The sequence below is a fragment of the Myotis daubentonii genome, chromosome 4, assembly GCF_963259705.1.
Source record: "Myotis daubentonii chromosome 4, mMyoDau2.1, whole genome shotgun sequence".
NCBI lineage: Eukaryota > Metazoa > Chordata > Mammalia > Chiroptera > Vespertilionidae > Myotis > Myotis daubentonii.
Window position 1 is genome coordinate 115,380,342 of NC_081843.1, and position 16,871 is coordinate 115,397,212.

A 16,871-nucleotide genomic window follows, 5' to 3' on the forward strand; every position below is an offset into this window, starting at 1 on the left:
TGATGCACACATGTACTGCATTACGTGCTTCCCAGATGACCTCGTCCTAACACTTTCAGCAACGCACCGGCTAATCAGAAACCAAGCTCCCCCTCGGGACGCCCGCCACCACCGCGCTCCTCCCGCGCCAGAGCCAGAGGGAAACACGGCCGAGCCGCTGAAAGGCCCCCTTGGTCGCGGGACAGAACGGGGAGACCTGCACCTCGAGGGCCCTCGGGATAGCCCTGAAGGCTATTTTTATTTTTTATCTTAATGGCTTCAGGCTCCCCACGGGCATCGCACGCAGCCTGGGAAGGGAAGGGAAGGGAAGGGCTCCCCACTGCTGCACACGGCAGCGCAGAAGCCTGCCTCACGGAGCGGCTTTCTGAAACCGAAACTTGTCTGTGCGTCATCACCGGCACCCAGCACTTTACCCTCCAGAGTGAACGCCCCAATCCGTGCAGCCCACTTACGGCAGAAACACCGCCTGGCTCCCGCCTCGCGGGTGAGGGGGCGGGGGGGGGGGGGGAGGGGGCCAGATGTGGAACGTGGGCGCCCTCGGCTTCTCGTCCGTGTTCCACACTAAAGCGCAGAGTCGCTCCTACCAGCCACCGCGTCGGTAAGGGAAGCGCAGGCTCAGAGGGAGGGCGCACGAACTGAGAGGGACGGGAGGCCAGGTGGGGATCTATGACACCACACACCATTATCGCCTAACCACCAGCTGCTCTGTGTGGTCAGGCACTTAGTTAACTCACCCTAAGGCCTTGGCTGGCCTTGCTGGGCCCGCGGGCCGGACGTTCCCCACCCGTGTGAAGGAACACACCACCTGCTTCGTGTCCCTGCGCTTAGAGTAAAACTCACTGCAACTGAAGCTTTGAAACTGTTCACACATCTTAGTACGGGGTCTGCTGAGCGAGACACGATCATTTGCCCAAATTCGCCTCTGGTTTCGCGGGAGAGACACAGGCTGAGACAGGACACTGAACTGAACGCGGAAGATGGGGAACGCGTCCCGAGTGAAACCGATTTGCTGGCTCTGAACCTGCGAGGCCGATGTCAGTGCGCAGCCTGGCTGGTTACCGAACGGGCCCACTGCGTGCAGGCGCTGCGTGTCCCAGAGGGACCAGGGCGCCACCCGACGGAGGGCGAGGCTTCAGAACGCAGACTCGGGGGGGGGGTGGGGGGGTGGGGGGGGAGCATCGAATAACTGGCAGCAGCCCTTACACAGGTGAGAACACCCAGGTGAGTCCTCGGACGCCGCCAACCCTCAGACAGGGCAGCCCCGCGCTCAGTGGGCTCAGGCGGGGAAGACACTGGACTGACCAGCAGCACGGACCCCGCCATGGAGAAGCCACATCGGGCTGGCAGGCAGCACCGCCGCACGGCCCTAGCGACGGCACCTGGACAGCGAGCGTGGACCGAGACGCCCGACCGACAGAGCCCGGGGTCCCCGGGACGTACCTCCTGGGCGGAGCGGGCGGCCGGCTTGTCCTGGTGGCTGGCGAGGATGAGGAAGGGCAGCGTGCAGAGCTGCGGGTGCTGCAGGGCCGAGTGCAGCTCGCTGCGGGCCGTCTCCAGGTCGCCCTCGGAGGACGCGCTGTCCAGCACGAAGATCACGCCCTGGGAGCCCTGGTAGTAGCGGCTCCAGTACTTGCGGATGTGGTCGGCCCCTGCAGACACAAACACACCCTCTCAGGCCCGGCTCTCCGCCCCGACCACGCTCCCCCGCGACCTCCCAGCTGCGGGACCCCGGCAGCTCTTCAACATCAGCTGCAGGGATCACGGCTGACGGGACAGAGAAGGCATTCGGGCCGGCAGGTGGGCAGGCGCACGTGACCTTCGGGGAGAACACACAAGCTCAAGGGTGGCTCTCTGCACCTCTTACCAAAACGGGTGAGAGAACAGGAGGACTTCGCGGACTTGACGTCGGAAGGATGTGTTCAGACCTTGCCCGAGTCCCACCTAATGACACCCACACCCTCGGTTAAGGCAGCCGGGCTGCGGAGCGGTGGGCCAGCCGCCACGGAGAGCAGCTCGGGGACATTTCCCAGGAGAACTGACCGCCACCAGGGCAGGCTGGTGTCACCCCCGCTAGAACCTGGGAACGAGGAGCAACGCGGGTCTAAGTGCCGACGTCTGTGACAACCCGAAAGCTTGGCCTCCGGGACAGTGCATGACCCCGTCGGCAGTGAGCGCACTCGGGGTCCACACAGGATGGGGCGCTGATAAAAAAGACAGAGGTTCTCACCCGCGGGGGGCGGCGCCCCGCGCCTCGCTCTAAGTCCGGGATCCAGCGCGATGCGGGAACGAGGAGCGTGGAGGACGAGGAAAGGAGTGACGCTCGAATCAGGCTTCCATCAATATAAATTAATTAACTAATTAACGCACATCTGGGTCCAACGAGACTGGAACAGAAGGACCACGGAGCAGGAGGAGGCGGCTGGAGGGGATGCTGGAGCGGACCCAGTCCAGGTAACTGGGGAAACTGAGGCCAGGAGAGGGGAGCTAACCGCTTTCATGTACGTAAACCACAAACGTTGAGATTTGCAGTTTACGTGTTTGGGTGGGGGTGAGGGCTTTGCTGGTTATATAACAAAAGTTAGGTATTTCCCCGATGAGTGCACATGATCCCGTCTTCCACATGAGGCAGCTGCAGTAGGCACCGGGGGGGGGGGGGGGGGGTAGGGGGGCTGGGGCGTGAGAGTGGGGTGCAGCTCTGTGTGCAGGGACGTCGTGTCGGAGCTGGCCCTGGGGCAGGGAGGGTGGGCTCACTGCGGACACCAGCCAACACTATACATCAGGTCTTGTCCTCCAGCGAAGGACCGACACCCTCCCCCCGCGCCCCCTCCCTGATGACACTGAGCAGCTCAAGGCTTTCTGGGAAAAGCAGGAGAGAACCTCAGACTATCACACGGCCCAGTAAAGTGCGGAGCCTGGGTCCCTCCCCACTGGCGCTGGGGGGCAAGACCACGGGTCTTACCCACGGGGACGAGTCTCTTAAGGAAGCAGCATCAGTAACCAGACAGCTACGGAGTGTGAGCGCTTCCACGGCCCAGGCAGCGCCACGGGCCTTGGAAAGAAGAGCTCATGCGTGGACCTAGGAACCAGGAGGTCACGGTCGATCCCGGTCGGGGCACAGGCCCCGGCTGCAGGCTCGACCCCGGTAGGGGGCGTGCAGGAGGCGGCCGATCCATGATTCTCATCACGTTTCTACCTCTCTCTCCCTCTCCCTTCCTCTCTGACATCAATATAAATTAATTAACTAATTAACGCACATCTGGGTCCAACGAGACTGGAACAGAAGGACCGCGGAGCAGGAGGAGCCGGCGCGGAGGGAAGGACCCACCCACCGCGGCATCGGGAAAGGGGGTGGGTCGGAGCACACTGACCCCAGCGATCGCTGACACTACCAAAACGAAACTCGGAAAAGGCAGATGAAAAAAGAGAACAGATTGTAGCCTGAGCTCGGCCCGGCCGGGCGCCTGAGCCAGAGGTGTCGTCTGAGAGTGTGGGATCCACGCAGGAAGCTGTGAAGACTCCTGACAATCACAAAAAGGCGCCTGACACGCACAGGAAGCGGGTTAAACACCAGTGACTGCTGAGTGTTTGGCAGCAGGTGCTTTGTCACGTATGTTGCCACCTGGGGGTGTTCACCATGACGTCCCCCTCGGCCTCCTGCCCTGTGAGGCCGACGCAGGATGACAGCGCCAACACCTGCCTGTCGGTGGAGCTGCTCGGGCTGCGCAGGGAACGCCGAGCCCACGGCTGAGGCCCCCTGGCCTGCCCGTGGCGGGATTGTCTGGAGCTGCCGCCCGCTCACTGCATAATGAACGGTCACGCGTGTGCCTCTGATTAATCGAGTGCTGTGTGCCCAGACAGATGAACCCGTCCTCTGTAATTAGCACGGAGATTTTTTCAAATCTACACAGTAAATTGATGGATTTGATAACATCGCGATCTTAGAGCTTCAAGGGCTTACATATTTAATCTGAATAATTCAGCAATATATAATCCTCCAGAAATGGGTCTTTTTCTTTCTGAGCCTTCCCCCATTCGTGATTTTTTTAAAGCCACAAACGTTAACTTCGCCTATTTATTTAAAATAACTCCTCACTGGACAGCCACCCAGGAAATGGTGTGAGTGCTCCACAAAACTCATTTCCAATGAGTTGTAGCCTGAGGTGATTGAAAGAGGTTTTACTGTCTAAGGCAGTGGTTCTCAACCTTCCTAACGCTGCGACCCTTTAATATGGTTCCTCATGTTGTGGTGACCCCCAATTTCATTGTTATAAATTGAACATAATTAAAGCATAGTGATTAATCACAAAAACAATATGTAATTATAGATGTGTTTTCCGATGGTCTTAGGCGACCCCTGTGGAAGGGTCATTCGACCGCCAAAGGGTCGCGACCCACAGGTTGCGAACCGCTGGTCTAAGGGGATAGACTGCCTTCATAGCTTTACGGTGATATCACTGACATATAAACTGCACATATTTAAAGTACACAGTTTGTCTCGACTTGTGTGTGCAGCTGTGAAACCGTGGGGACGATCATGACAGTAAGTGTACCCTCCCCAAATTTTCTTATGACCCTGTCAGCCCTCCAGTCTACCCTCCCTTTGTCCCTGTCCCCACCCTGCAGGCAACCACTAAAGTTCTTTGTCACTGAATACTAGTTTGCATTTTTCTAGAACTTTATAGAAATGGGATATAAACGTACCCCCGTGTGGGAACCCTAGGCCGTGCCCTCCGTTTTGTCTGGCTCCTTCCATTGGGCATAACTATTCTGAGATTCGCCCGTGCTGTGGCATGTACCGTGCTGTGGCATGTACCAACGGGCCGGTCTTCTCTATTGCTGCATCCTACTTCAATGTATGGACATACCGCGATCTGCTCACCTGCGCGCCAACTGGTAGCAGACGGGCTGTAGTCGAGCTGCGTCCTGTCCTATATAATCAAAGGCTAATATGCAAATGGGCCAAACAGCAGAATGACCGGTCACTATGACGTGCACTGACCACCAATGCAGGTGCTGCCCCCTGGTGGTCAGTGTGCTCCCACAGCCAACCTCCCCTGGTCGGCCAACCTCCCACGGTCCCTCCCCCACCCTCGGGACTGGGCGAGACGGCCCTGATCGGCCCCAATCATTGGCCAGGCTGAGAGACCCCACCTGTGCACGAATTCGTGCACTGGGCCTCTAGTTACAAACAAAGTGACTACCAACACCTGTGTTCAGGATGGTGCATCAGCCTGAGTTTTCATTTCTCCTGAGAGGGGACGGGCTCAATTATAAGATCCGTTGGCATTTGCCTCAAGAGCCACCAAACTGTTCTCCGAAGTGGTGGCAGCATCTTCCACTTCCCCTCTCACCCCGGGCGTGCCAGTCCCTCCACGTCCTCGCCAACACGCGCTGTGCTCGGGCTGCTCTATGGTAGATGTCTCACCGTGGGCGGGGATTTTAATTCCTATTCCCCTCGTGACTGACGACGCTTGGCATCGATACAAAAAAAGCAAAAGTTGTATTTGATCTCATAAAATCTCACTTGATCCTCTAAGATGATTCATTACATTAACTCAGCGGTTCTCAACCTGTGGGTCGCGACCCCTTTGGGGGTCGAATGACCCTTTCACAGGGGTCGCCTAAGACCATCGGAAAACACATATATAATTACATACTGTTTTTGTGATTCATCACTATGCTTTAATTATGTTCAATTTGTAACAATGAAAATACATCCTGCATATCAGATAGTTACATGACGATTCATCACAGTAGCAACATGACAGTGATGAAGTAGCAACAAAAATAATTTTATGGTTGGGGGTCACCACAACATGAGGAACCGTATGAAAGGGTCGCGGCGTTAGGAAGGTTGAGAACCACTGTATTAACTGAATGTTACGTTAACTGAATAAGCCTTTCTGATGGTTTTTTAAATGTATGTACGTCGCCTACATCATGGTTGCAGTGTTCACCCTTCCTACTTAAAGACGTGCACTAACTTTGTGTTCTCTGGTTAGTTACAGCCTGCACTGACTGAGCAGAGCCTGCCTTTCCTGGCTCTCTCTCCGGCCTGACTGCAGTTTGCGTGTGTTTCTGTGACCACAGCGAACGCTTTCTCCGCAGTCCCTCTGGGATGCCTCTGCCCCGGGCACCAGAGGGCTCCGTAGGTCTGAGCACTCCTCTTCCATGTTGGAGGCTCTTTTCCTTTTATTTCTTTGATTATTTTATTCTCTCTGGTTCCTCTTCACTCGCCTTTCAGAGCTCTTCTCAGACGGACGCTGGAGTCTGTGTAACGACTGCCCGTCTCTTCGACGTTCTCGCCACGTCCGCGGGCTTCCTTTCCCAAGGCCCCGGAGGACACGCCCTCGCTCGGCCCTTCCCCTCACCAATTTACACCTGAGCCTCAGCCGACACTTCCATTTACAATCTCAAAGCCAACTTGCATTCCCTGCGTCCTGCGCCGGGTGATTTTTCTTGAATGAAAACCCTCCCACGTCTCTCCGATCGTCTTCTTCTGACCCCTCTGCTGCCTCCAGGCCCGGGGTCTTCTCCTTCTGACTTTCCGCTGGGGGACTCCCTCCCGCGGGCTGTGCTGGGATCATCTGCGCCTTCTGTCTGAGAGGCTGCGCTGGCTCCTCCTCCGTTCATAGCTGCCTGCCTCTGGCCATGAACAGGGACAGACCAGGGCTGCTCCTGCGGGGGCCTCCTCGCCCGCCGGGCATCGTGCACTGCCGGGCGCTGCCCACCCCGGAGGCTGGCACCACACTCCACGATGCACTTTGTGGGCGAACACAGCTGCCACCCACTACGCAGCACAGGAGGGAAGGAAAACAAAGGCAGAGCTCCCCATGGAAAGCCCCAGTGAGGGAACATTCCGGCAAGTGCCCCGACGGACCATCGGATGCAGTCCCCTCCCGGTTCACGTTTCCACCGTCTGTACCTCAAGCTCCGTCTTGTCTTCCTGTATCACAGACGGAAATCTGTCTGTTACAGATTTAACTCACTTTTGTTTGTTTGTTTTCTGATCTACTTTGCCACGTTTACCAGATTTTGGCAAGGGAGGGAGAATAAGCCTATTTTAAAAGTCAACTTTCAATTCCCAGCCATAAGGGAGGCACATACTTAGGTGAAAAGCAGTAATGAACTTTCTCGGGCAGATTCCTCCCGTGATTGCCTCCCACACGATGCCACTGGTGTGGGTGCGTTTCGAGGGGACGGCGATCCAGGCCACTCAACGCAGCCACGCACAGGCAGCACCTGGGACTCACGGAGTAAAAGCAACCACACGTGACGCCTCAAAGCAAACCTGTCTGCTTGTTCCGCTCGAGGAGCCGTCCGAGGACCGGCTGAGCCTGGGGAGTCAGGAGGGGCTAGATCCCCTCCTCGCCTGTCAGTTCAATTGTAAGAACCCAGTGCAGCGGTTTAATTTCTCCGGACAACGCCCATCATCGTGGTCACCAGCGTCACTCTCCCATCACAACATCCTCCTCAGACACAGGCTCAGGGTGTGTGTGGTGGGCGGGGGGGGGATGGAGGGGGTGGTGTGCGGTGTGCACCCTCGGGGCCCAGCATGCAGTAGGTATTCATTAAATATTCACAGAAATGAACACAACAGCATTTCGCGTCGAAGTGCCCAGCATCACTCTAACCTGGTGGTTCCCAACCTTCTGGCCCTTTAAATACAGCTCCTCATGTTGTGACCCAACCATAAAATTATTTTCGTTGCTACTTCATAACTGTCATGTTGCTACTGTGATGAATCGTCATGTAAATATCTGATATGCAGGATGATCTTAGGCGACCCCTGTGAAAGGGTCGTTCGGCCGCCAAAGGGGTCGCGACCCACAGGTTGAGAACCACTGAGCTAATCACTCTAGTGATGTGAGGGTCTAACCTAGCAAGTCCCTCCCCCCTCCCCCCCCCCCCCCCCCCGCAGACCTACTTCAGTACAAGGAACCCTGCAGATGATGGCGTGTGTTTCAACTCCTCAGACGGCACAGGCTGGTGCGGGACTGAGTAAGGGGTTGAGCGCAAGATGCAGGTGGGGTCACGCAGCAAAGACGGGGGGGGGGGGGTCACGGGGAAAGGCCGCCTCGGGAAGGAGCAGCTGAGAGAAGCCACAGGGACGGCGGCCGGTGCCCAGGGTGACGCCCTCATCCTTCCTACAGGACCCTGTGCTCAGTCCTGTCGCAGCGCGGCCCCACCCGACGGCTCCGCCTCCCGCGGGTCAGGCAGCGGCAGCCACGCTGTGCAGGGCATTCGCTCTGTTCACGTCTGAGGAAGAAGACGTTACATCCGCCACAACGTCAACCGCACAGGAATAAAGATGAAGACGGGGAAGTCGGGGTTAGAGGAAATGGACATCATAAAGCGTCAGAATCCTACACCGGTGCCAGGGGTGGCCCTCGGGTCCTGGGGACAGAGCCAAGCAGGTGCTATGACTTTGCAGATAAAAAATACATTCGTTACGCCCGGCCGGCCTGGCTCCGTGGCTGAGCCTCGACCTATGAGCCAGGAGGTCAGGGTTCCATTCCTGGTCAGGGCACAGGCCCGGGTTGCGGGCTCCATCCCAGTGGGGGGCGTGCAGGCAGCCGATCCCTGATTCTCTCCCTCAGTAATGTTTTCTCTCTCTCTCTCTCTCTCTCTCTCTCTCTCTCTCTCCCTCTCCCTTCCTCTCTGACATCAATAAGAACATATTTAAAAATAAATCCATAAGCTGATATGTTCACAGCAAACAGCAGAGCCCCCGCAGCCTCCTCGGCGGCTGGAGGAGGAAGCGCCTGGACACGCCGTCCTGTCAGCGGAAACGCTGGTGAGCCCCCGGGCGCTGCTGCCACGGCACGCGGGGCCGCACATGGTGACGAGGAGCGGAGGGTGCGCCGGGGACAGAGAGCCTCCCCCTCGAGGGGAAGGCAGCCCAGCCCAGAACCCACACGAATGTTCCGAGGGAGTTCGGGCGAGTTGGACGACATGAAATGATCTCATTGCCCTAAAGAGGAATGGGGGCGAGGCGGCGACCCCACAGGCCAGGGGAGCCCTGCTGCCCAGCGGAGCCCACAGGCCAGGAAACCAGTGTCTGGAACGTTCCGTATGCGCACAGTCTCAGAAGAAGCGATGACTAAGGGCTGCGCTGAGCTGAGATGGGAAGACGTTGAAAAACCTCCCAGGGCCTCCTGCAGGAGAACACAAGCCCAGGTCAGGCTGCACGGCCAGGGACAGGCCGCTGGCCGTCACCGCTCTGGCTCCGCGTGCCCTTGGCCGGCTCCCCGAGCAAATGCAAACGCTGAGCACCCCCGGGGTCCGCGCAACCGAGGGCGGGCTGGGCCTCTCCGCTCCCCCCCCCCCCCCCCCCCGCGGGGCCTGGCTCCCCACCAGCGCTTCCCCGCTCGGCCCGCGTGAGAGCACAGCCCAGGCCGGGCGGGTCCCCCCTTCCCAGCCAGCGGGCCCTCCCCGGTGAGGCTCCACCCGGAGGGGCGTCCCTGCACATGCGAGTCGCACTGACCCACTGGAGCGAGCGCTGGAGACCAGCCGGTCCTCCCCGAGCCTCTCTCCCCAGCAGCCTCGGGGTGCTCGGGTGCTCAGCGTTCTCCAGCCCACTCCCTGGGGAGGGAGCAGTGACGGTCTGTGACACTCACAGTTACAGATAAGACAACAGCACGAGAAGGCCGAGTGCAGAGGCACAGGGCATCTTGAGGTGCTCGCCCCGGGAGTCGTGTGTCGGCCTCCCAATTCCTCGGGGGACGCAGACGAGGCATTTCCCGGGCGGCTTCGGGCAGAGCGGGCACAGGCCCCCCCGGGACCGGCCCTGCCCTGGGCCAGGCCGGGGCTGCCACATCCCTTGGCCAGGGTCACCGTTCCTGGCCAACCCTCCCACAGAGGCCCATGTGTGCCCATGGCCAAGGCAGCGTCATCCCCGGCTGGCCTGGCTGGGTGGCAAGCATCCTCCGGCGCCCAGACCCCGGGGTCGATTCCCGGTCAGGGCACATGCCCAGGTCCTGGGCTCGATCCCCAGCAGGGGGCGTGCAGGAGGCAGCGATCAATGTTTTGCTCTCATCAATGTTTCTCTTTCTCTCCCTCTCCCTTCCTCTCTCTCTAAAGTCAATAAAAACATTAAAAATAATAATAATAAAGACAGTTTCCTGTGGCAAGAGCCTTCTCCTGACCGGCAAGCAATGCGGGTGCCTCCGCTTGCCCCTGAAATGCGGCCACAGTAACCTCTCCGTCTGCCGGCCACGGCCACACGTCCTCTTAGGCAGCGGCCTACCCCCGGGCTCACACTGGCTGGACCCCCCTCTGCCGTTGCTGCACAGCCAGGGCGTCCGTGAGTCTGGAGCGTCCCCATGCATCGTGACTGTCCTTGTTTATTTGATGGGGGACGGGGGGGGGGGGGTACAGTCCTTAGAACAGCACGCCTGCAGACACATTCTGAGAGCTGCACCCCGGGATCCCGCTGAGCAGGAGCAGGAGGAGGGGGAGGGGTGCGTGGAGAAACCGCCGCCTCCACAGGACTGTGAAAGCAGCAGGAGCGCACCAAGAGCTGCCTCCCTCTCGGGGAGCCTGTGGCGGGGGCGCCTGAGCGGTTCCTGGAGAAACCGAGAACCGAGCGCAAAGGACCTGGCAGGTGAGCGGCCCCGAGGTGCGAGCAGGGCCCAGGGCCCAGCACCTTCCTGGCCAGCGGCCCTCCAGGCGGACAAAGGGACGGCGTCCACATCTGTTTCCGATAACCGTGGGCGCGGGAGAAGCGCCTCTACACGGTGCTTAGCTGACAACCCAACAGCCGCTCAGCCCCACGCCTGGGCCCGAGCGCCGGGAACCGCGCAGCCCGCACTCGCCACAGCCCCTCGCCGCCTCCGCACACGAGCAGACGTGTCTTCAGAGAAGAAAGCGGAATCAGTGCAAAGGAAGTCAGGAACTTGCCTTCTGTCCGACAGCAGCAGGGAACACTGAGGGGCTGGGGGGCTGGGAGGGCTGGGGCGGGAGGGGCGGACGGACAGACAGCCAGGAGGCGATCAGAGGGGAGGTAGCTGCCGCCACCACTGCGGCTGCAGGATCCCGTGGGGAAAGAGGAGGAATGTGAGGACGCCTGGATCCGCACCCACAAACAGGAACAAACCCACCGCGTCCAGAAACGACATTCCCCTCGACGACCAGCGTGCACGGCCAAGAGGGAAGCCCTGTGCGTGCAGAAGCCTGTGTGCCGGTGTGGGAGCTGGAGTCTCCACGTGGACCCTGTCCGCGCTGCGAGGTCACACAGTGTGACCACTGCTTTCAGCGCGGCCACCTTAGCCAGGCGGCTGGGCCCACCCGCCAGGCACAGGGGAGCTGTGCGGGGGCTCCCAGACACACAGACTGAGACAGACAGAGGTCTGCCAGGGGGGACCAGAAAGAGGAGGCGGTGCGGGGAGAGGGACAGAACCTTCAGCATGGATGCACGCAGGCTGCGGGGAAGCGCTCCTCAGCCTACACAGGTGGAGGCCGGAAGAGAAGGTCACCTTGTCTCCCAGGGAGAAAGGCGTGACCACAAAGAGAAAGCCCCGTCAGTGCGAGACTAGGGTGATTTCTAAAGAACACTTTACTGAAAGGTGTTTTTGGAGGATGAGGGAGAACGGGAATAACTATAATAAAAGTAAACCTTCCAGCCCGGCCAGTGTGCCCAGTGGTTAAGCATCCACCTATCAACCAGGAGGTTGGGGTTCAGTTCCTGGTCAGGGCACAGGCCCGGGTTGCGGGCGCGGTCCCCAGCGTGGGGCGTGCAGGAGGCAGCAGATCAATGACTCTATCTCATCACGGATGTTTCTCTCTCCCTTTCCCTTCTGTGAAATCAATAAAATATATTTTTTTAAAAGTAAATCTTCAAAAAATGCTAACGCCTCACTGACGTGAGTTACTGAGCCTCACCAGGGCCATACGATGCAGGGGCGACTCTGACTCGGCTCACAGGTGAGGAAACGGACCGGGAGCGTGGACTGCACCACACAGAACGCTGGGCTTCGGCACGAGCCACGGCAGGAAGGACGATCCTTTGAAAGAGGAACCTGTCTACCCAGGAGCCTGCTGTCCGGCCCAAACCCCCAAACAAACAACAGAGCAAGACAGGCGGGTGATTAATGATAACTGGGAGAGAAAGAATTTAACATATATATATATTATTGATGTCGAGAGGAAGGGAGAGGGAGAGAGAGATAGAAACATCAATGATGAGAGAGAACCATTGATCGGCTGCCTCCCGCACGCCGTCCACTGGGGATGGAGCCCACAACCGGGCACGTGCCCTTGGCCGGAATCAAAGCCAGGACCCTTCAGTCCGCAGGCTGACGCTCTATCCACTGAGCCACACCAGCCAGGGCTGAAAGAGAAAGAATTTAGATCGGTTTGAACAAAAACTTCCCAAAGGAAAGCGGCACCACCAGAACCCGAGGAACAGAGCCTGACTTGCAGGAACAAAAGGCTCCCTGAGCAATTCACTACAGGAGGTGCCTCCCCGCTCCCACCAGCCAGGGCGGCACTGACAGCCCTTCAAGGACAGAAGGGCCGCCCCAGAATCTGCCCCAGCCTCGGGGAGAGCTGTCCGGCTCTCATCGGGGAGGGAGGGGAGGCGCACAGAGGCCCCCGTCTGCCCAGGCCGGTGCTGGTTCCGAAGCGGGGTCCACCATCTCGTCCCAGAACTCGGCCCGCACACGCCTGTGCTCAGCACACACTCGCTGAGCGAATCGAAGAAGAGACGAGGGGGAGCAGGACGTGCCTGCGGAAGACCCCAGGTCGTTTGCACGTGGAGGTAAGACTGACGCAGAGGCTGTCCCCCAGACAGAGGGGAGGAAAGGAGCCCGCAGCACCGTCAGGACCGGACTAAATGAAGAGCCGGGAGGCAGAACGAATGGGGAAGGCGGCTGCAGCATCGGAGGTGGACGTGTCTGAGCCGGAAGCCAGGCGGCCGTGTTTTACCGACAGCGCTAGCGAGAAGGCCCCGGTGAGGACCACCGCGCCGGGCCGGAGGCGGCAGGTCCCCCGCGAAGCGCCGTCCTGTGCAGGCGCTGGGCACACTCCGGGCGCGGAGCCCACCGGGGAAGCGCCAGCTCAGGTCACTCCCTCCCGGCTCCAAGTGACCCCCAGCAAGTCCTCCGATTTCTGTCCCAGTGCCCTGCGCCTCTCCCTGAGACGCACAGCTCCCCGGCAGGACGCTGCAAAGAGTGAATGCGAAGGTGGAGGAGAGACCTGGGAACAAGGAAGACAGGCAAACAATCCCGAGCTCCAGTTTCACTGAAGATTATTGGCCGATGCCTGGCGGGCGGGGGGTAGGGTGGGGGGATGTTGGGGGGGACGGCAGGCTGAGAGAGCAAGCCATCCTCTGAGTAGCGAGGACGGAACTCGCCCCTCGGACACCAGGCTGGGCTGACCCCCTCCTTCCATGTCTGAGTCGTCCCTAACCATGTACGGATTCTCCCCCTTAATTTCAGTTTTTTAAAAAACTGCATTAATTTCAAGCATTGTTTTCAAGATCGTGTCCATCACTGAACCACGAGGTCTTTAAGGATAGGTGCGTCCTGAAGATCTTTTGGCCCCACCCCTGGAATCATGCCGACATGGAACTGGGCTGGGATGACCCTGGAAAAGACCCGTGCGAAGCTTTCACATGAATGAGGATTACAGGAAGGTTCAGGGGAGAGATGTCAGAAACACCCTCGTCCAAGAAAAAACTGATAACGTCGAATTACACAGGCACCGTTACACGTTATCCATATCAATCAGATACACACGTATATACAGTCATCTAACAGTTACGTGTACAAGCACACAGTTCATTACAAGGACATTCATGTTTTATGATGTTTATGGTCAAAACAACAAACCCAAATATGTGAAAGGGAAGTCGGAAGTCATCAGCCGGGCCTGACTGGGAATATTGACACCACACAGTGCAAGGTGGCTGGACGAGGGACTGACCAAGTACACCCGTCCATGGCACGGCTCTCTGAAGCCTCAGAAAAGACCAGCTCGTGCTTTACGAGTTAAAAATAAGGAGGCAGCCTTAGCCGGTTTGGCTCAGTGGCTAGAGCATCGGCCTGTGGACTGAAGGGTCCCGGGTTTGATTCCGGTCAAGGGCACATGCCAGGGGTGCCGGCTCCATACCCATTGGGGGCGGGGGGGAGGATGCAGGAGGCAGCCGATCAATGACTCTCTCTCATGTTGATGCTTGTTTCTACCTCTCTCTCCCTCTCCTTCCTCTCTGAAATCAATAAAAATATATATTTTAAAAAAATAGGGAGGCCATCAAACACTATTAAATGGCATACGTTTGACTTTCAATTTTACCAAAAACAGGGCATGGTTCGAATGAGCTTTACCAAAGAGCAGGGGCAGGACACGGCACTGAGCAGTTAAAGAAGAGCTGGAAGAGAACCTCCTTCTGAGCCATCCAGCTCGCCGCACCTGCTGCCCGCGGCCCTGCGGCCCCCTGCGCCACCAGGGGACGTAGCAGCCTCACTGATGTGCCCGCGGTCCTGCGTCCCTGTGTCCCCCTGTGCTGCCAGGGGACGTAGCGGCCTCACTGAGGTGCCCGCGGCCCTGCGTCCCCCTGTGTCCCCCTGCGCCGCCAGGGGACGCAGCGGCCTCACTGACGAGTGACGCCGTTAACCTATTTACACGGTTAAGACCCCGACTGACATAAACCACGGCCCAAACCCCCAGAGCGAGGGTAACGATCGGCCGAGCGCGGTGCGGTCTGGGGTACAGCCTCGCCGGTGACGGCGCCTGAGAGCAGCGAGCCCAGCGGCACAGTCCTCACCGGACAGACAAGCCCGGACCCGGGACACCTGCAGCATAAACACGGCCGCCTCCGAGCGCCCCTCCCTGCGGGGCTACGGCGCCCTTCTCTACGACACGGCGTTACATTCTCCTCGTTTTCACTCAACAATACACTTTTTAATGAGTAAAAAGAAAGAGTGCAGTTTCCGAAATGGCACTCGCGGTCCAGTTCTTGAATTCATACGAAGGGAAACAGAGTTTATATTCTTTAGGACGCATGACAGCCTTGCAGACACACACAGAGAGGAGATGTTTCTGGGAAACGCATTCTCAGGGGCAAAGGTAAAAAGGACCACCTATGAGCAGAAGGAACCACCAGGTTTTAGCCACAGGGGCCACAGGAACACCCGTGAGGGGAGATGGGGAGACAGAAACACTGGAAACGCTGTACCTCCGAGCTCCTTCACGTTCAAGACGGCGTTCTGGAAGGGCACTGCCTTTATACTAAAACCTACGATTAGAAAACAAGACATAAAACGAGAGTTAGTGACAGCGTCTTACAGTGCACTGATGCCCCATCCTCTTCTCCAGTCAGATTAAGCTGCTTTTCTGAGCTCACAGTTACACTAGAAACACAATTTCTAAGATACACCGATAATCTGCTATTACCGGCAACTGTTTTTCAAAACATAGCTGTGTGTTACAGCAAAATGCAACCTTTTTCTTCAAAATATTGTCGTATTTTTAATATATAATGTCACTTTGAAGATTTTATTAATTATGAAGAAGACATTTGGAAATATAGAGAAACCTCAAAGAAAATATTAAACCTACTGGGACCTTTGCCATCGAACTAATTCCTAAAGTTTCTCTCACGTGTAACTCAGCAACCCTAGAGATTAGGGTGTCTAAGGTATAGTCTTCTTATATTAGAATTTCAGAGCATGTATGCTAGTGTTCTTTTATGGATGTGGTTGATGTCATACATATATTTCTCTTAAAATTAGAATCAATTATATATGCAAGACAATTATTTTATAATGCATATAATAAAGGATTTCTGTCGTTTATATTCAGAGTGTGGCTTTAGGATTAACTACATATTTAAGACTTAGCTATCACCATGTAAGTCCATTCAGTTGTAACATATGTAACATATGTGCACATACTTACACACTGACATACACACACATAAACAAGTGTACACACAAAACATTTCTGAAAGGACCCACACGAAGCTGGATTCTGGAAAAACTGGGGTGTTTAAATTATAACCAGAACAAGATGCTTCAGTCTCAGTTGAATTTCTCATCATATACAAGTCCCCCTTTTCCGATGAACAGCCCCACTAATTTTTCAAAGTTAACGGACTCCCATTTCCTGAGCACCCAATCCATTTACGATTTCAACTGTTATTGAACACTAGAGGCCCAGTGCACAAAATTCGTGCACTCGGGGGGGGGTCCCTCACCCTGGCCTGCGCCTTCTCGCAGTCCAGGAGCCCTCAGGGATCCTTAGTGCTGCTGCAGAGGTGGGAGAGGCTCCCGCCACCACCGCTGCACTCACCAGCGTGAGCCCGGCTACTGGATGAGCGGTGCTCCCCCTGTGGGAGTGCACTGACCACCAGGGGGAAGCTCCTGCATTGTGTCTTCCCCCTGGTGGTCAGTGCACACCACAGCGACCAGTCATCCTGCTGGTCATTCGGTCGTTCTGTTGATTTACATATTAGCCTTTTATTAAATAGGACTAGAGGCCCGATGCATGAAATTTGTGCATGGGGGGAGGGGTCCCCTCAGCCCAACCTACACCCTCTCCAATCCGGGACCCCTCAGGGGATGTCCGACTGCCGGTTTAGGCCCCAACTGGCAGTTGGACATCCCTCTCACAATCCTAGACTGCTGGCTCCTAATCGCTCACCTGCCTGCCTGCCTGGTTGCCCCTAACTGCACCCCCGTGCTGGCCTGATCACCCCTCATTGCCTCTGTGTGCCTGCCCGATTGCCCCTAACTGCCCTCCCCTGCTGGCCTGGTCACCCCTAACTGTCCTCCCCTGCCAGCCAGGTCGCCCCCAACTGCCCCTCCCTGCCAGCCTGGTCGCCCCACACAGCCTGCTGTTCGGTCATTTGGTCATCCCTCACTAACCCC

General features: G+C 57.4%; 1 protein-coding gene across 5 annotated transcripts in view; it reads right to left on the minus strand.

The window, feature by feature from the left end:
• The window catches only part of ARL15 (ADP ribosylation factor like GTPase 15), a 211,566-nt gene that overhangs the window by 121,054 nt on the left and 73,641 nt on the right, over window positions 1–16,871 (minus strand). For 4 of the 5 annotated variants that reach the window (XM_059695020.1, XM_059695022.1, XM_059695021.1 and 1 more), the window contains 2 exons: window positions 15,179–15,238; window positions 1,441–1,649 (listed from right to left, as the gene is read on the minus strand). In XM_059695020.1, coding sequence (XP_059551003.1) covers window positions 1,441–1,649; window positions 15,179–15,238 — 269 coding nt within the window. The remainder of the gene's footprint in view (window positions 1–1,440; window positions 1,650–15,178; window positions 15,239–16,871) is intronic. The other variant, XM_059695024.1, reaches the window with a different exon arrangement.